Source organism: Ovis aries, chromosome 2 (genome assembly GCF_016772045.2).
Source record: "Ovis aries strain OAR_USU_Benz2616 breed Rambouillet chromosome 2, ARS-UI_Ramb_v3.0, whole genome shotgun sequence".
Lineage (NCBI taxonomy): Eukaryota > Metazoa > Chordata > Mammalia > Artiodactyla > Bovidae > Ovis > Ovis aries.
Window position 1 is genome coordinate 76,427,276 of NC_056055.1, and position 20,553 is coordinate 76,447,828.

General features: G+C 37.9%; 1 protein-coding gene across 40 annotated transcripts in view; it reads right to left on the bottom strand.

Moving 5' to 3' along the window:
• PTPRD (protein tyrosine phosphatase receptor type D) overlaps positions 1-20,553 on the bottom strand; it is a 2,474,579-nt gene that overhangs the window by 175,428 nt on the left and 2,278,598 nt on the right. For 11 of the 40 annotated variants that reach the window (XM_060410962.1, XM_060410953.1, XM_060410959.1 and 8 more), the window contains 7 exons: positions 20,201-20,506; positions 19,118-19,311; positions 16,728-16,754; positions 12,625-12,742; positions 6,983-7,570; positions 6,450-6,550; positions 5,380-5,639 (listed from right to left, as the gene is read on the bottom strand). In XM_060410962.1, coding sequence (XP_060266945.1) covers positions 5,380-5,639; positions 6,450-6,550; positions 6,983-7,570; positions 12,625-12,742; positions 16,728-16,754; positions 19,118-19,311; positions 20,201-20,506 — 1,594 coding nt within the window. The remainder of the gene's footprint in view (positions 1-5,379; positions 5,640-6,449; positions 6,551-6,982; positions 7,571-12,624; positions 12,743-16,727; positions 16,755-19,117; positions 19,312-20,200; positions 20,507-20,553) is intronic. The other 29 variants (XM_060410965.1, XM_060410961.1, XM_060410952.1 and 26 more) reach the window with 5 other exon arrangements.

Below are 20,553 nucleotides of genomic sequence, written 5' to 3' on the forward strand. Positions count from 1 at the left end.
TAGATTTAATTAGGTAAGTTAAATCTAACCTTCAGAATTTTAATTATACTAAGTAAAGTTTTACTAATTTTATTTAATATGTTATCATCAAGGGGCCCAGCTCCATATAATTATATGCGAAGGTGAACTCTGGTCTTTGTGGAAGTCTCACTTCAAATTGAGGAAAGCTTTTTGTATTAACAGTCCATATTGCATTCTTGAACTCATTATTTAACTGGGAGGTCAAAATTTGTCTCAGAGTTTAATGATGAATGTCATGCCTTGCATAATTTTTTGATCTATCTATCTATCTATCTATCTATCTATCTATATATATATATTGCTATGGTCATTTGGGTATATATACTGTTTAACTCAAATTAATTAACCACAGAAAAACCAAAGCTGTCTGAATGATCTTTCCAGTTTCTGTGTTTAAATTAAGGTTTCTAATCTTCTAAGCTATGTGTTGTCAGACATTATTAATTGCCTTAAGTTCCATTTTCATCAGTTAGAAAATGGCAGGTGATAGTACTGTCCTGTGGGTAGCCTCTTTATTTCTTGCCTCTAAATTCACATGACAACCTACCAATTGCAGTGTTCCACATTTAACATATTTTTCTAAAATCTGTGGCTGAGCATTTGTAACTGATTCCTCTTGATTCTGAGGTGTGTCTGGGGCCGTCCTATTGATGCCTAATTGTCATGGAGTTCTTACGCGTTTATGATGGTCTTAGGAAAAAATGTCCTTGTTTGGTCAATACATTTTATGGTCAGAGGCACAGTTGTGGTTCAACATGTAGACTCTGGAGCCAGACTGCCTAAGCTCAAATCTTTCCTCTCTGCTATTGTGTTACCAGGACAAATCATTGGGTTGGCCAAAAGATTTGTTTGGGTTTTTCTATAATAGCTTACAGAAAAGCCTAAACTTTTTGGCCAGCTCAATAGTATACTACCTTATAGCTTCCTCAGCTGTAAAATGATGAAGGCCCTTGGTGTGAAGATTATAGCAGTCACTGTGTGCAGCGTCCTTTGAAGACTACTTAGGAAGTTCTCTGTCCTTATTAACTATTAGCAGTAGCAACTCTGATCTTGCTTGGGCCACTTAGTGTCTCTGAGCCTCACCTTACTACCTGTAAAAGGGGAGAACACCTACCTTATAGGTGGGAAACTTAAGTCAAATGATGTAATACATTCAGTAAATTGTAAAGTGCTACACGTATTTAAGCCTTTACCATGTCAATAACAAAAATGTTTAATCAATTAAATACTAAATAGCTTATAAATTAAAACACTGAGCTGCTACTAGTGGTGCCATATATCATGAGTCAATTTTGCTTCTAAGAATGTCTACTTTTTATTTTTGTAAAGAAAGATAATCTGAAAGCCAAATCAGTAAGATCAAAGAAACTTGAAATTTCATAGAATGCTCTTTTTCTTCATTTTTGTTTTTCAGAAACATGAAATTGTTGCTATGGAGTTAATTTACATTAGGTACCTTCTGGCAGCTTTTTCTCTGAGTACAATCTGTGTGGTGCTTCTTTCTTTCTTTCTTTTTTTTTTTTTTTTTAACCAACCAGAGTAAAGTCCTGCTCCACACAGTCACAGAAGTCCCCTTTGTTACCACAACTTGCTACTGTAGGACGGTGGCATTGCTCAAGTTCCTGATCAGCATCCTGTCCCCTTAGTGTATTCAAACAGAAGGTTGAAGTCCCACAAAATCCCTAATACTAGAACCTGCAATACCCCCATGGCTGTTCCACAAGAAATCTGTCCTTTCCCTGAAGGATTGCTCAGCTTCTCCACACAAAAGCCAAGTGTGAAATCCCAGAAGCAAGGAGCTCTACCTGCATTATGTTTAAAAGAGACAGATTTATGTTTAGAAGGTGAGGAGTTCAGGTCTGGGGATTAAGATCTCTCAGTTTTCTTGGCCAGAAACAAGGAAAGCACAGTTTCTGTTGATAAAACAGCCTTTCAATAATCGAAACTGTATTTTGATAGAAAAACAAACTGGACTCATTTTTGTAGTTAGCTTTTACATAAATCCAAATTAGCAACCCGCTCCAGAACTCGAATCAATTCTTTCCTTGTCCCTCATTTTTTCTGTCGAATATTTACCAGAAACCTCCATTCTAATATCTGAACTTACCAATGACTGCAAGTGGCACAGCCTGGCACACAGCTTTTTGTCATATCTGATGATGCCACATGAACCAACCTAAAGACTAGATGGGTAACTTTATGCTATTGCTCCTCTAGGAAACATAATGAATAGGAATTATCTGGAGCTTTTTGCTAACATATTTGCTTTCCATTTCCTGTGGTTCTTATACCCTTCCCCAGTTTTGTCTTTTGCTCTTGTTTTTTTCCCCAGTGTTTAGAATATATTTATGGGAATTTCTAGAGCATATATTTTTTTTTCCATAATGGTCTGCTTTCTTTTTCTGATCTGTAATAGTCTCTCATCTTTGTTATCAAACCTTTTAATCCCTTTTCCTGACTCCCATTTCAAATGTTACAAACAGTAAGTACATAAATAAAACAAAAAAGAAAAACTGAACTACCTAAAGAAAAATACTAAGAGATAAACTCGATTTTGTAGTATAAATTTACTCAGAAATTGGAAAATGAAAGAGAAATATGTTACCATGGACTAAAATGTCATTCCAGTGATGTCTAAGACATTCTACTAAGCTAATCTGGTAAATAGGCATTGAGATTTTTTTTTTAACTATATAAAGAAAAATTCTGCATTTAATAGTTAAAACCATAGATTATATGATACTGTTTTTACCTTTCATCTACTCTTTCCCTGAATAGACAGTACATATTTTTAACAGATTGAATTCATAGCCCATTGTTTATAGTTCTTTATTGTTTGCAACTATTTTACCTTCTTTAAATCTTCCTCATTGTTCAAGACTCATTAGATATCAGCTCCTTCTGGATCTCTCTCTTGACATCCAAGTTGGGCTAGAATTCTGTATTTATGTTTCCACAGTACCTGGCAGTACTTGCTCCACTATATTCTATTTATCTTTTCCCTGTATCTGTTTGCCCACTGTAGGGTAGAGTTTTCTCTCAATCATCTTCCTACTCTCAGACCTAGCGATGGCAATACGGTATGTCTAGAATATATGTTTGTTGGATGTCAACTGAAAAGGCTCAGTGGATGGGGAAGATGTGGCTAAGTAACAGGTGCTAGTCTTCCGGTTGTTTGTGAAGTATTACACGTGCCGTCCTTTGCTTGAAACAGTGTCTTCCCCCCTCTAAACCCCCAGACCAGCTTCTTGTCATTTTTAAACCTCAGCTTAGATGTTTGGGACTTCTTTCCTGAACTGCTAAGCTGGGTTTGGGAGCTCCTCCCGTGGCCTCCCTTATCTATCTAATTTTTGGTATCATAGGACTCCACTCCACTTGACCCTCTACTTGTCCAAATTTCCCAATTAACTACCCTGTGTAAGAGCCGTGAGAAAGTCTGCATCATCTCCACTGAATCCATGAAACACGGTCTGGCACTAGGGGGAGAGACCAAGTAATATTCACAGGCTATTTAAACAAATAAATAATCTCATTTTCATATTAAATTTCGCTGGAAGAAAAATCACAGTAATAGTCCGTTCTTGTTTCTATTTTTATGAATGACAGAACAAAAATAATGGACAAAATGGAGACTAATAAAAATGGAGACTGATTTCACTTTTACCTCATGTAAAATGTACACAGACTTAAACTCATTAATTTTCTCCTGATCGCTCACCCTTCAGGATGAATGGCAGCACCATTTATTTCATTATCCAAGCTCAAATCTCACAGCCATCTATGACATTTTCCTCTCCCCTGATTGCTCCATAGAGGCCATTGCCATTTCCTACTTCTCTGCCTGCCTCTACATCCCATTTCTAGCATCACCATCTCATTTCAGAATCTTATTTGTCTAGAAATAACTAACTGCACGCCAGAGGGGGCGACACATGATGAGATGGTTAGATGGCATCACTGACTCAATGGACATGAGTCTGAGCAAGCTCGGAGATGGTTAAGGACAGGGAAGCCTGGTGCGCTGCAGTCCACAGACTCACAAAGAGTCGGACACGACTTAGCGACTGAACAGCAGCAACTAAGTGCGCAGTGACTGCTCAAAACTTTTCTCTGTGGTGCTCCAATCTTCCGACACGCCTCCAGGAGCCATCTTCCCTAAGAACTGTCCTAAATTATGTCACCAGAATGCTACGAAATGTAAAGGCTCCAACCATCCATAAACTATGTCTGAATGCCTCTGCTTGACCTTCAAACCTTTCACAGCAAGTTCCATCCAAACTTGATCATGTGGAATAGAAGAAATGACAAAGGGTTTAGTCTTATCCCAAGCTGGGAGCATAGTTTCTAACATGCAGCAGACACACAATAAATATTTCCTAAAATGGTAACAGAGGAAACCTGGGTTTTATTATACACAGACGCTCTCATGTCACTCTGCTGTATAAAACCCTTTAATGGATTTTCACCGTCTACAGCAGCAGTCCCTAACCTTCTTGGCACCAGAGAACAGTTTTATGGAAGACACTTTTTCCATGAACCAGGGGTTGGGGGATACTTTCAGGATGATTCAGGCACATTACATGTATTGCATGCTTAATTTCTATTATTATTACATCAGCTCCATCTCAAATCATCAAGCCTTAGATCCTGGAGCTTGGGGACCTCTGGTCTACAGATACCATCCCCACTTGTGAGCACGACTTGGCTCTTGCACACCTACCTCTCACCACTCTCGCCCTGGCTCTCTCAGCTCCTGCTTACAGAATTGCTTGCTTCCCGTACTCGTGAGCCTTTATGCACAATTTCCTCAGTCTGACTTCCTGTATACCTCTTATTTGTCCATCAAGATTAAATTCAGAAACTTTCTTGACCCAGACTCTATCACTAGCATGTATTACATCTTTCTGTTTCTCTGTACCCGTCACCCTATGGTAAACTAAAGACAGGGACAATATCCTCTTTTTTTTTTCTTCCAGGGTTTTCTTTTTTTTTCTTCCAGGGTTTACCACAATACTCCTACTTAATACACTTTGGTGAAAACACTTATTTTCTTCTACTGGCTACCATCAACTAGCTATATAAAACCAACAAACTACTTAATTGGCTGGATTTAATTTCCACTTCATAAAACACTCTCATTAATGCAACATTAATGAGAATCTGTGTCAAAATGAACTCTAGGAAATGCAACAGAACATGAATAATAAAACTGTGAGCCTATGCAAAAGCCTCTTTCACTCTATATACAGCAATATATTCTACACACTCTTTTATAACCAGGTAACACCAAGACGTAACCTTTTTTTTTCTTGTTTACATGCATTTCTGTGGTTCAGTCCTGACCTGCAGTCAACTTACTTTATGTTCTCATTTGCAGGTACTTCAGGCAGTTGCACGGTAATCATGCCATCCAAGTTAGTCTTCCCGATAAAGGCAGGCTTGGTGCGGAGAACGTCGGGTGCGGTCTTAGCCGTCACCCTGTGCTGCAGCCCCCCGGCGCTGTTGCCACGATTCGTCAGCACAAAGGAATAGGACTTCTCAGGCTTCAGGTGGACAATGAGCTTCTGGGTGGCACGGCCATCCACCTCTTCTACCATTTTCCCGTCATCATAAAGAATCTAGAGAGACACAACCAATCAGAAGGATTTGGCTCTCGGTCAGGCAAGGAATATTTTCTAAACTAATGTGTAACTGCTTACAGAAAACACATATTGGTCATTTCCAATTTGGGGCATTTCATAAGCCTGTAAGTGCTCCCCAAATTCTAGAGATGGCATCAATTTTCCTTTTTTTTCTTATGTATATTAATATAAGTTTTATAAGTCTATCAAAAAACACAAATGTGCAATAACCTGTCAATATTTGGCCTGTCAGTTGTCATGATCTTAAGAGAATAATGCAGCAATGCTCTAAGTTTTCAATGCATCTTACACACCACTTTTTTTCCAAACACTTCCATTCTTGTTCCCCAATATTTTTTTTTGTACTCTTATAGATGCTTCTCTATTCTTTATTTCACAGACTTGTACCTCTTGCTAACACTTTTCAGTATCTCTCTACGGCAAACTAGTTTAAAATATGCCAATAAACAAATTACTTAAATCCCAGGATGCTGCATTATAAATAGGTAGAAACCATGTACATTTCATTTTCTGATGAAAAAGCAAAAGCACGAGTTCAGATGTAAAAATTTCAACTTGGAAGTGCTAGGCTACCCACAAGGAATGCAGGCCCTGCCTCCTCCTGAGAGGGGAAAGGTCACACTGGCCAAGAACCAGACTTCATCTCCGATGTGAAAGCCACAAATGAGAACAATACATATGTGTGGCTGAATCAAAGCAGTCTGTGTGGTTTTTAAGTGATTTCCCCGGGTGACTGGCACCCTCCACGTTTACCCGTGATACCTTACACATTAGGAAACAACTTACTTTGAAAGGCATGGCAGAATTATAATTCTCTGGAATCTCCCAAGACAGCAGCACCGAAGTCTTCATTACTGCTTTGACATGAAAATTTTTTGCAAACACTGCTGGAAAAGGAAAAACAGTGTATTTACACTACTCCTAAAACCTTCGACCAGTCCTCTTCCACGGACAAGAAGGCTTAAGCTAGATGCCATCTACTTTGATCAGAGAGAGAAGTGTGATTCGCCTACCTGTTAAAAGCATTCATTTTACTACCTCAGTCTCACCAAGATCTCTCCTTTCTCTCCAACTGAGTCAACTCTATTGTGTTTTCCTTACCTGGGAACATTGGGGGTGCTGTCAGCCAGACTTGCTTGGCATTCTCTAACTGAAATCTAAGGCATCCAAACATGTTAAGTTTTACACACCTTACCTTTTTGCTTTTGCTGAACCTATGAATATGAATGAGCCGATCAGTTATCTATAGCTTCAAAACACTGATTTCCAAAGACCGACATTCCTTTAAAGGAGAAAGGCCGTAAGCAGACAAATCCTACCTTGATTCACAGGCAGTGTCCTGAACTGGACACTGGGACTATATGGCCCGGGCCCTTTGCTCGTGTGAGCACGTACTTTTACATCATATGTGGTATCTGGTTTTAAGCCACTGAGTGTCAGAGTGGTGTCAGCTGGAACAATAAGCTGCTCCACTGGAAGAAGAGGGATGTTGATATCCCTATACAGAAGGGTGTACTTGGTGATAATGCCATTTCTCTCGGCCAGGACAGGTGGCTGCCAAGACAACTGGGTGGAGGTTGCTGTGGTGCCTTCCGACTGGAGGTTTTGAGGGAATCCAGTTGGAACTTCTTCTGGAACGGAAATCTCCTTCACCATCTCCTCCCCAAAGCCCACTTTGTTTCTGGCCGAGAGCCTGAAGATGTACGATGCTCCTTTGTGGATGTCTGTCGCTGTGAAGTGATCTTCCTTTTCGGAGAACTCAAGGGTAGTAAGCGGTTCCACATCCTTTCGGCCAAATTTTAGACGGTAGCCCTGGAGGGGTCCAAATGTGTCCACAGGGGGGTGCCACTGAATGAGGGCTGTATTCATCTGAGTGTGGTTAATCACGAGCCGGGGTCTCCCTGGAACTGGAGACACAGGATAGAGGGGTAAGACCAGCCTACACAGATGTTCATATTTCAATCACTGTTGAATGGGAATCCCCTTGGAGTGGCATTCCCGTTCTTACTAATAAAAATTACTTATTTCAAGTAATTCCACAGGCATTACCATTTCTTCACTTATAAAAAGTCCAAGGCTTGGTCTATATGCCTTTGTGGAAACATGCTCCTTCTCATACTCTTGAAGGTACGGTGAATATTAGAATGTGATAATGGAGAGAAAATAGGAAATATTACTGAAATGATAATTTAAGGAGATTTTTAAAAAATATCGTCACATTTCAACTCTTCATACATAGAGGTTCATGCCACACAGAAATGAAGCTAAGTAAGGATTAGCCAGTAACATACAGCTAATAAGAATAATAATCAAAATATATTTAATCATTGAGTATATGCAGTGTATCAGGTACTATACTAACAGCACTACCTGCAGTATCTCACTTGAGTACACTCTTCACTCCTGACTATGTGATTAGTTATCTTCACTTTGCATCATAAGAAGATGAAATGGAAAACTGCATAGTCAGATGTGTAATAAGTGAGAAATTTATGAGACAAACACAGGTATATCTGAATCCATAGCCAAACAGTTAACTATTATACTGATTATAAGTTAGGAAGAAAAAAGGTAATACAAAATGTTGCTTAGACTTCCTGTGGATCTAATTTGCAATTTTTATTTATACTATCCAAGCCAGTCATCCCCATCAAGTTTTGCATCTACTAGAATGGGAATTATATTAAGACCCACCCCATATTGTTGTGTATATTAATGAGAAAATGCATGTAAAAGCCTTAGAATAGTATTTTATATTTCATTAATAATTATTATTAATAATCAGAATATTAAGCTTTTTGTGGCAAAGGGCTCATTTCTCATAAGTACATAATTTCCTTTCATGTTAAGTAGGTTAGATATTGCTTATCTAACTTAATTAAGTCACTTTAACTAAGTTAAATAAGTTAGTTAACTAAGTTAAGTACGTAACTTAAAAAGTAATTTAGATATTGCTCCTTGGAAGAAAGGCTATGACCAACCTAGACAGCATATTAAAAAGCATTACTTTGCCAACAAAGGTACATCTAGTCAAAGCTATGCTTTTTCCAGTAGTCATGTATGGATGTGAGTTGGACTATAAAGAAAGCTAAGCACCGAAGAATTGATGCTTTTTGAACTGTGGTGTTGGAGAAGATTCTTGAGAGTCCCTTGGACTTAAGGGAGATCCAACCAGTCCATCCTAAAGGAAATTAGTCCTGAATATTCACTGGAAGGACTGATGCTGAAGCTGAAACTCAGTACTTTGGCCACCTGATGTGAAGGGCTGACTCACTGGAAAAGACCCTGATGCTGGGAAAGACTGAAGGCAGGAGGAGAAGGGGATGAAGAGGATGAGATGGTTGGATGGCATCACTGACTTGATGGACATGAGTCTGAGTAAGCTCCGGGAGCTGGTGATGGACAGCTCCGTAGAGGCTAGACACAAGAAGAGAATACCTGAAATCTCCCCAAATGTGTAAACAGTAAACACAGTATAAATCAGCTAGGGTAGTGATTGTGGGCCGTCATGGTATTTCACCCAGGGAGTAACAGCAGAAAAGAAGAAAAAGGAATGAGAAGAATTCCATAACACTGCATGTGTGATTAAAAAGAATTCTACAAAACTGTACATATCGGCAATGGAACCCACTCCATTTCTTGCTTTCAGAAGTTCTATGTGGAAAACATTTACCAACTACTCACTTTGTGGAAAGACTTATATACTGGCACACAGGCATTTGGGTGGGAAAATGAAAGATGGGTAATGCAGGGACCTTGCCCTCTGAGCGGTGCATACTCAAAGCAGAGAAATGAAGACAACCGGTAGATGGTGCCGCACATGTGGAGTTTGGGTTCAAGGTCTGTGATGCCTTAGGGTTACTATCTGGACCACTTTTAAAGGCCATCCAGTGTCAGTCAGGGTTTCCCAAGTAGCAGTAGTGGTAAAGAATCTGCCTACAGATGCTGGAGATGCAGGAGACACAGGTTTGATTCCTGGGTTTGGAAAATCGCCTGGAAGAGGAAAATGGCAACTTCCTCCAGTATTCTGGTCTGAAAAATTCCATGGACAAGAGAAGCATGGTGGGTTATAGTCCATGGGGTCGCAAAAAGTCGTACATGACTGAGCACACCGTGGCAGGCTCAATGGATCTGCTTGTTCCAATTTAGAAGCTGGAGGACTGGAAAAATAAAGGCGTCTTAAATACTCTGGGGAGATTGGAGGGCATTTTTAGAAGTGAGCATATTAGAATAAGCAGAGAGGGTCCTTCTGTAGAGCAAATAAGCTAATTCTTAAGTCACGATGTATAATCCATTCTCCCTTTTGCCTTTTGAGTTCTCATTTGCTTACCATATTCTTCCCGCTTAAAAATCTGTCAGGACTTCAGAAACGGCACACGTGTGCTGCTGCCCTCTATTACTTAGTAACAGCAATCACTGGAGATCCATCAAGGCACTCAGTCCCAATGGCTCTAAACTAAGCTTCAATTTAACTTAGCACCTAACTAGCAACAGTCATAATTGACTGACCTAAGCCTAGAATTACTTTCAAATTCTTCATATCATAGTCACCTTTCTCTCATCCTTAAACACAGCTGTCAGTACAGTAGTGAAATCTATGTAAAAATACAGAGAAAATTTCAAACAAAAGAATTTGCCTAAAACTGCAAGATTTCAGGCAGTAGACTAATTATTATGATACAGAGCACGGGAGTATTAACAAAGAAACTACAAAAATGTCATAATCTCTGAAACATAAAATCCAACATTTTATTAAAAAGCAGCCCTCAGGTTACATGAATCCTATGTGGATTGCTTAAGTTATGGCCTGTACTCTTTATTTCAAAGATATGATTGTTCGCAGATTCTAGGAACAATGTATTATACATAAACCTATCCTAAAACCAGGAACTTTATGATTAAAGTAAAATTTAATGGGAATTTGTGAATTTTCAATGGAAGCTATAATTAAATACCTTTATAACTATGGTTAAATAGGAGTTCACATCTGTGAGATAAACTCATTAATCTTCATAGTCATATAAATACAAGTTTCTTTTTTCAATATTATACAAAACAAAGCAAATTAATCTGTTCACTAATGATTAGGGAATGCTTTTTTACTACAGGTTGGCAGCAAAAAGAAAAAACAAAACAAAACACTAGAGCTTTTCTCTTTGAAGGATTATCAATCTCCTGGATTTATAATCCAGAAGATTATAAATGGATTCTTCAGATGGATTCTCCTATTTCCACTTCAAGAACAGTGAGGAGATCCCAAGAAAATAAACATGCAGACATCTAAATTATAAGCGTTTCCTCAATAATGAAGTTTCCATTGATCAAGAAAGATCTGAAATCACGAATGTAAACTGTGAAATAATTCTGTAAGATCCACAATTCTAAATAATGTTCTGTACAGTGACTAAAAAGTGACGAGTTAATCTCAATGACGTTAAAGTAGGCAGTAGCATTCTTGTTCTAGGATTCACATCCCTTGGAGATAAATCCTCTACTTTTTCATCCTCATTATAAGACATCCCCCCCCCCCCCATATTATGGGCAATAGGAGGTTGATGCTTCATGTAAGACACTTCAGTTTTCTTAAGACACAATTATAAGTATGGGTGAAGGAAGTGTATTTTTTCATTTTGGGGTTCAGTTTTAGGGGTTCACTCTTAGCTGGCAACATTCCAGGAGAAGCTGGTTCCATAGCTAGATAGTCAGCATGTCCCACTTAACATGTACTAACATGTACTGTATCTCCTATGCAGGGTGCTGGATTAACCTGATACAATGGTATTAAAAAAAAATAAGGCCCAGAAGATTTTGCCTTGAAGGAGCTTTGCCATCTGTAATCCTGCTGCTTGAGGCAGTTCCAGGTGGCGGGATATGAGTGAGGCAAATCTTATGACATTTAGACAAATTTGGAAGTGAGCACAGCACCCAGGAGGGCACTCAACATCACAGCTGTTCTTTGCTTTATGCCTTGACATAGAGGTGTGTTCCTAAAAAGTTGTGCCAGAAGTGATTCAGGAGGAGTAAATCAAATCATAGTTTAAATGTTCCATGGGAGATTTCTATATAAAGGGATTGAAGGAGAATCCTTCTGTAATTATCTCAATTTATTGGTTTTACAACGTCAGGTCTTCCTTCACGCTGTCTTTTCCTAATGTGGCAGATCAATGTGTAAGTCTCAATAGCGCTAAGAAGCTTTATTCTTCAGAAAGGAGCAATCTATATTAGTCTTTCTGCTTTCTTCATTCTCTTTTATTTCCCATTTTTGGTGCAATTTGTTGTCTTTTGATACCCCAGAACAAGGGGTCAGGAGGAGAAAATGATAAAAAATAAAATATTAAGTCATCAACCCAGCTTAAGATGGCAGCTCTTCTAACAAGGTTTTTTTCTTTTTCTTTTTTGGGGGGGCGGTCGGTGTGCTGAGGCTGTCACGTGGTTTTCCTCCCTAGATGATCTGCCTTCCAGACCCTCATGGGATCCGCTCCCTCACACCATTCAAGTCTCAGCTCAAATATCCTGCCTCTAAAAGACATCACCGTTTCCAAAACTGCCCGTAGGAACTGCCTAAAGGTATGCCTGCATATCTTTCTTTTCATAATTTATCACTTCCCGGCACTTTATTATTATAAAACATTTGTTCACTTGTTAATTATCCAATCTCAGCCAGAAAATAAATTTCAGGAGGCCAGATTCTTTCTGTTTTTTTTTTTTTGATTGTTCTTCAAGTACCGGTATAGTTCTTGATGAACAGTAGGTACTCAAATAATATTTGGTGAATGAGTGATTAAATAATGTGGGCAAAGCGGGTTCTTCAATTATTTTACCTTACTTAAGATATATCAAAATCCACAAAAGTTGACTACAGTCCATTCTCCCCTCTAACAGAAGCCACCCATACCATTTGGAAAATTATTATTGTTGCCTGAAACATATTGAAGACATATACATGCATAGACGTGGTTACCTGCCCCTGTGGTGGACACCAGCTTGGGTTTGCTGCGAGCTCCGTCTCCTTTAGTGGTGTAAGCTGTGACAGTGAGGGAGTAGGAAGTTTCAGGCTGTAGCCCAGAAATAATCATGTCCTGAAATGATACAACAGAATAACAATGATTCAAACTATGCCACAGTTGCCCTGGGGGGAAACTAAGGCATCCGCCTTCATGCTGTGCATGCATGCACATCCCCTGCAGCCATGCCAAGCACTGGACGCATCATGCCTAGAGCTCATGCTGTGGAAGATCGGTCTTCATGCTGATACTGAAATGGGGTCTTCGGCCATCCTCAGAGGCAGCTCTAAGGGGTAATAATCGAAACCACAAAAACTGGAGTCAGACTGCCTGAATGCTTGGATTTAAACTTGCCTTTCCTTATTTACCAGTTTGGTGACCCAGGGCAAGTGAGTTTACCCCATCTGTGCCTCAGTTCTCCATGTGAAAGTTGGGATGCTAGGACCTTCTAGGCTATTAAAGGATTAAATGAGTTATACCGGGTAAACACTTAAAACAATGTCTGGCTTGTAGTGAGCAGTTCATACTCTAGCTATTATATATTCCAGCCACAATCCATGTGCTTCCATTGTAGCCTGGTCCTCAGACTGTTAGTGGCGCTGATGCCAAACAGTATGTTTAATCATGTAAATTCTGATATCTTGCCAAGTGGCTTGTCTGTTGGATCTAGACAGCCACAGAAGTTTCTCAGGACTCAAATAATATATTACTGGTTAGTTGTATAGGTTATGAACTAAAATTATTATAAACTAAGGAGAACAATCTGTAGATCTGAGGCCTTGTCATAAAACCACGTATCAGGATCTTGTTCTATCACATCACGGATATATGCTCAATCAATTCTGAAAATGTTAAATACCACAAACTATTCATCAAAACTATTAGCTTTCTCTTAGTAAGGACCCAAAGTTGTGATGGTTGTAAGAGTAGATAGTCTACGAATTATTCTTCCAAATTGGAAGTTACATGATTCTTTAAATAGAGTGCTGGCTATTAATGTTTTGGTATTTTCTTTGGAGGTACACACACACAACAATTTTAAAAGTAACTTTTCAGATTTCTGGCACAGCTATGTTTTCAAATTCAATATGGACAAATTTAAGAAAATATTGACTGTCATCTTTTGCATCTAAAGACAATGCATGTGAGAGTTTAGTGAATGGATTTCATTGTGTGAATGGAAAACAGTGGGACTTTTTTGTGCAAGGCTGTAAAGGGCACCATAGAAATCAATGGTTGAATCTGAACCCAGGGATGACAGCTTTTGACAATGTGCTTTTCTTGAAACAGTAGGAATCTCACCAGTGTGGAAATTCAAAAATTTCAGATACCATCCTGAAGAGATATAGGAAAAATTATTCTATCAGATGAACAGACTAAATTTGAGAGATAGATTTGTATCTTTAGGAATGGTTTCACCAACATCACAGAGAATATACAAATTAAGTGAACCACTCCAGAGTGACATTTAAAATTATGGTAGGCACACTGGTAATTCCAAAAATTAGCGTGGGTAAATCTCAACATTATTATTTCCAAGGTCTCCCTCGTGTCACAGAACTACTGATGAAAACAGGCTAGGTTGGGAGAAAAAAGAAGAGAAGCTTGATTCTATCACTAAATTGAGAAGCAAGTAATTTACAAATGCTGAGCCTTCTCTATGATTCTCATTTATAAAACTGAAGTTAACCATTCGCACATGACCTTCCTTCCACACAGGTTGTGACTGGATAATGTAAGTAGTGCCAGTCCAAATGTTCAAACCTTCAGTGGTCTAATCTCTAGCATACCTCTCTTTGCTTGAATCACTTTAAGCTGTGGCTGTACTACCTTGGTGGTCTCCACACCCTCTCTGGCTGACATCATAACCACTATTCCTCTCTCTGTATCCTCCTATTCCATTCTGCACCCTAATTCTTGCCCCTGCTTGCTAAGAGCTGTCATTCCCAAATGTCCTGACACAGTCATTTCTCTGCTGCCTTTCTTCCTAGTCCTAAAAAAAAAAAAAACAACACAACTAGTTTCATTTCTAAAACTTAGAGAATTTTGTCTGTTTAGATCCTAAATTCATCTCTAGCCTTGACTTTCCCCCAGGGCCCCAGCAGTATGTACATTGGAAATATCTGCTGGACAGTTTCCCTTAACTGTCAAATGGTACCTCATATTTAATTTAACTAAAGCACATGTTACTCCCAGAAGTGGAGTCCCCTTCTTCCATAAAATATTTCCATATTTTAACGAATGACGAAGCATCTTCAAAACTTATGAACAATCTTTGGTCCAATGGTCTCCCTCAAATTCTTAGCTAGTTAGTATGGTTCTGTTCATTCTTCCTTTAAAATATTGATCATAACTTTCCCTTTTTCATTTCTGATACTCCACTTTAAAAAAAAATCACTTCATGATTTAGGAAAAGAACTGTTTACTTGTTTCCTTATCAACTGTATTAGTTCTCTTAGTCTATCCATGAAGTTATTGATTTTTAAGCTGCAGGTAATGACCCATTTAGTAGCTGATGAAATGAATTTAGCCATTTAAGACCAGCATTTTTTAAACAAATGGATATACTTGAACATTAAAATGTGAATATATTTAAAAGTAAGGTATTACTTTGTGAAACCTTTATTTTAAACATACACATGCATTGGTCATGGCAAATAATTCATTTTTTACTATGGGTTATGATCAAAGAAGTTTATAAAACACTGTTACAGTGTCGATTTCATGAGAAGTGATAACTTGATCATCATATTTACCAAGAACCCCTATAAGGGACCTGTGTTTTGGCAAAAAATATTTATTTACTAAATGAAAGAAAACCTCCTACCAGTCTTTATCTTATTGCTCTTTTTTAACAGTTTAAAAAAATCTCTCAAGTACTGAATAGTTAGAGATCAGGTCTTTAGCTTCAAATTTTAGATTTTTCCCCTAGAGAAGGGAAGGGCTAACCACTCCAGTATTCTGGCTTGGAGAATTCCATGGACAGAGGAGCCTAGCAGGCTACAGTTTTTGGGGTCAGAGAGTCTAACCTGATTGAGCAACTTTCACTTTTTCACTTTGGATTTTTCCAACATCATATTAAAATATAATGTATTTAATAACTTGAACTCTCAGTTCTGTCAAACTGCCAAGCTCATTGTCAGCTGACTTTTGCCACACTCTTGTATCTATGTCTACTTCTGCTGAGTTCAGAATGAACTTCAATAAGTACATTCTCACTTCCAACTCCGCAACATGCACAGACACCCAGGGATTACCTCTTTAATCCCTACTCATCAGGGATGAATTCTCACAGAAGCTTCAGGACGTCTACCATCCTGGTGCTCTGTCTCTAAGCTCACAGCTCCAACTGATACTGTCATTTAAATACTAATTATTCATACATTGCTTGAGGGCATCACATTGGTTGTATTCATGGAACTTTTCTGAACTTTACATCCTTCCTAGCCACCCAGACTGTAAGCACTTAGTAGGCAGTGTCATCCAATATAAAACAACAATATAAAAACAAACAGACTAACAGTCCACTCATTACAGTATTTTTAAAGAATTCTTCACTCAGTAATATACCTCCTACTTCTTGGCGTTTCCACTCACGCAATTTCACTCAAATTTGTATGGGTTCAACAGAGAACTGCCATTTCTAGATAGAGTTAATTGGTGCCAGATTTAGATCATATTATGCACTGAATATGCAACCCTGGAGCAGGATTTATGAGCAGTCCAGAACAAACTAGACATCTCCAGTCTGTGATACCTCCACTTAAAGCATGCCTCCTCTAACTGTGTCACAAGGCAGAGTTAGTAACAGCCATCAAACAATATGAACTCATGATATTTCTTATGTAATCAATAGCACCACATCAATTTCACAAAACAACAAGGGGAAAAAAATTAAAAAAATAAGTATACCATGTAGTGAAAACACTTTAAAAAATAATTTGTTAGTTCATGCATCCAAGCAAACTGTGATGTCACAGTACAAATAAATGAAAGGGGATTATCAGTAAAAAACAACCATTTATAATCTGTTTCGACAGAGCAGCCAAAAATTACTCACATGTTCAGTAGTATCATCAAATTCCCACTGATTGAGATTAAGGAGGTTGGGGAGGAGGGAAACAAAATAAAAAGAAATGAAGAGAAGTTTGTAGCCTGATAAAGGCAATGGTGCCCTCCTTAGACTAAAAAAAAAAAAAGAAAAAATAAGCAACTGAAGAGGTGTGTACAATAAAATCCCAAACAGTATGTGTTATGCTGCCACCTCCACTCCTAACTGAGAAATTTAAAGTAAATATACTCTATATTGTTATCACTAAAACCAATTAATTTTTTTAATATGTAATTCATTGGAACAGATCAATAAGGCATACAAAATGCTATGTACACTACATTGTGACGTTTATTTTGATTTCTATCTAGATTATGCAATTCAAGTTACTATTTAGATTAACATCTTCATTGTATTGAAAATGTACATCAATGAAGTCCTATATGTAAAAAAAAAATTTCAATGAATTATCAGAACATGATATGAGCAAAAAACAAATCAACCAAAAACCAGAACAACACCACAAGGAAAATTAGCAAAATAAGAAAGGAAAGCCAAGGTAGAGGAGGAGGGAAAAAAAAGACTGAGCTGACACTTAAGGCATTTTGCATTCCATGGTTTCATTGACTACCATATTCCCAATGAAAAGAGCAAAAGCACTACTGATCCGTAATGTAAGCTTATCTAAGAACTGAGGAAGGACATCAAAAGATGATGGTCATATCACTTTATTTTCCAAAACTACAGATGCACCAAATAAAACATAAGCATTTTTTATGCTATACTTTATAAAACCTTTCTGTTTTACGGGTAGTACAAAATAAATATTTATTAAAAGCCAAATCAATAGTGCTTTCTCCGGAATATTATGGGACACTATGAATCTCCAACTAAATTTATAGAAATGTCCTTCAAACAAAAACCATACAACTGGATTTTTGAGGTAAATAAGTCACTAAGCTAGATTCCTTTTAGTTAAAATGCTTTATAGCTAAAGCAAATAAGCACCTTTGTGAGTTAAGACTTTGGGATAAATACGAAGTAAAGACTCTGGGGTAAAAAGCTGGGATATTTATTGCCCTGTTATTTTCACAGAGAAAAGAAGGCAAAATGTAGCAATCCAGTACAACAGTTTTCCACTTTGTTCATAATCTTCCCTACTTTCATACAAAAGAAGGAATTTTCGACTGAATTCGACTGAATTTCAAATCTGCATTAATCCCATCTATTTCCAGGCCCAGCTACCAATTTTGCTGAATAAGCAAAACACTCCATTCTCATACCCAATCACTACTAGAACAAGGTAAACTAGTCCATGGGATATGTATAATCCCCAGCAGGATGCTTATTAATTACAATCTTCCTCTCCTTTTCAGAAAAATATATACAGGTAGATTTATTATGGTATTGCTTTTGATTCACTTCTAGTTTATTTTAAAAATTGAAAAAAATATAAAGTCCTCTTTTAAATAACTTATTACAAAACCAAGTTGTGACTATATGGTTATAAATCACTGCCTTTGGCTTGATAGAATTTCTCACAAACTCAACTACACTTAATAATTTTAACTGGCTCAACATACAGGATCTCATTAATTCCCTGGGAAATTCTATAATTTTTGTCATTATCATTATCTCCATTTGCTGGGAAATGAAATAATTATTTTAATTAAATATGTAATTTGGTAAATAAATGACAGATAAAAATACTGTCTGGATACATTTCCCACCAAAAAATGTTTACTCTTCAGTGAAAGAAGGCATTCATTTAGAAATTACAGATTAATTGAGTTTCAAATACTTTTAGCACAGCAGAAAGTAGACTATAAGTAAAACTGCTGTTTAAAATTCTTCCCTTTGATTTAATTAAGTCAATTTTTTTAAGTCAGAAAGGCAAACTGAGAAATAGCTGTAGAGAGCCAAGTATCTGTATTAAAAAAAACAATGTTCTGTGTTTTGAATCAGATGTGTCATTTCAATTCACTTCCTCACTTGAAGTCAACTCTGACTGAAAAGATAAATATGGATTGTGTGTTTTTAAAGCTAGAATGTTATGAACTTATCTACAAAACAGAAACAGACTCCACATGTACAGAGAACAGACTTCTAGTTGCTAAGTGGGATGCAGGGTCCAGGAAGGATAGAGTGAGAGGCTGGGATTAGCAGAGGCAAACCTCTGTATCTTTGTCTGTATCTGTATCACTGAATCACTTTGCTGTACAGTAGAAATTAACACAACACTGCAAATCAATTATACTTCAAGTTTCTTAAGAATCTAGAATTTTGTATAGACATTTTAAAATGTCAAAGAAAAAATGAAAACGGGGCCCATTTTAAGGTACAGGCTAAAATAGATGTATCCTATAAAAGTATACCTATATAATTTCTCAGATGCTTACCTGTGCATCAGCCAGCATGACATCCTTCAGCATGGGCTGGCCCTTGGGCTCACCATTTTCCATCCTCACATAATGCACCTGGTATCCTCTTATCTGGCCATGCTGTTTATTGGGCACAGGTGAGCGCCATGAGACTTTAACAGATGTTGAGTTGACAGCCTCTACCTCGACTTTGCGAGGAGGACCACTAGGAACTGGAACAACATCATTGGATAAAAGAAAATTATAGGCACTTGTCCCACCCAGTCAGAGCATTTTCTTTACTCAGGTTTAAAAAAAAAATATGGGTAGACCCCACCATGTTTGTTTGTGGAATACAAACATTTTCAACCAATGAAAATGCTCAACCAATCTGCTCTACCTTTTAAGAAAAGATCAAAAAGCATGACCAATGCCAAAAAAAAGAAAAAAAATGGAAGAAAAAAAGAGTATCAGAGAAATAGAAAAACATGTAAAAAATGTACAAAAGCCAAGGAAGATGCTTTGAGGTTCAAAGCATTAAAGCACAAAGAAGTATAGCATTGAAATAATAACAAAAACTGGTTGTTGATTGCTGTGTGTGTTTTTTAGGTTTCTTTTTTAGCAGAATAAAAAGATTCTTGATTATATGGATTTTCTTCTTTTTTTTCCCCATATCAAAGGTATTCCATACAACAGATGCCAAAAATTGAATGTCGAGCATCACTGTCTCTGAAATGTTCAAGACAAAAAGGCAACAAGAAGATAAGAAGGCGCTTTTGAAAAGTTAACATCAAAATGTAAAAGTAGCGACTACAAAAGGCCAAGAAAAACGCAGAAGACATTAGATGGAGGTACAGAGAAGGGCCTGGATTGCAAGGTCACAGGAGCAAACTGTTCTTTAAAAAGGAAGCAAATGACTGTGTTGAGATTAAAAAACAAAAAACAAAAACAATAAAAGATTCCCAGGCTGTAGCAAAGATAGGTCTTTAGCAAAAACTGCTGAAGTTACAGTGACACTGGGTAAAAATAGATGAGCAGAGAAAAGCACATTACTGTTAGCCTAAGACAGCAGAGCAAGACCGTGGTAGAAGGGTGCAAACTGATGGAGCAGAGGCAACATACCATCTTCATCGGTTCGAATCAACACGGACAAGCTCTCAGGGCCAGGGCCGACGTCGGTGTGGGCTGTCACAGTGATCCGGTATTCAGTCCATTTTTCCAGCTGTTCCAAAAGGTATTTGGTAGTGTCCGAAGGGATTCCCAAAATCTCGTGAGGTTTGTCATCTTCTCCGTCCACTGCAGTATACTTGATGGAGTATTCAGTAATAATGCCATTCTGCTTGTCCACTGGTGGAGGTTGCCAACTTACCAAAATACTAGTGGAACTTGGACTGGTGCAACTAATGTCTTGAGGAGGAGCTGACGGCTCTTATTTTGGTAGTGAGTTAAAGGAGGGTTTGAGTGAAAGGACAGGA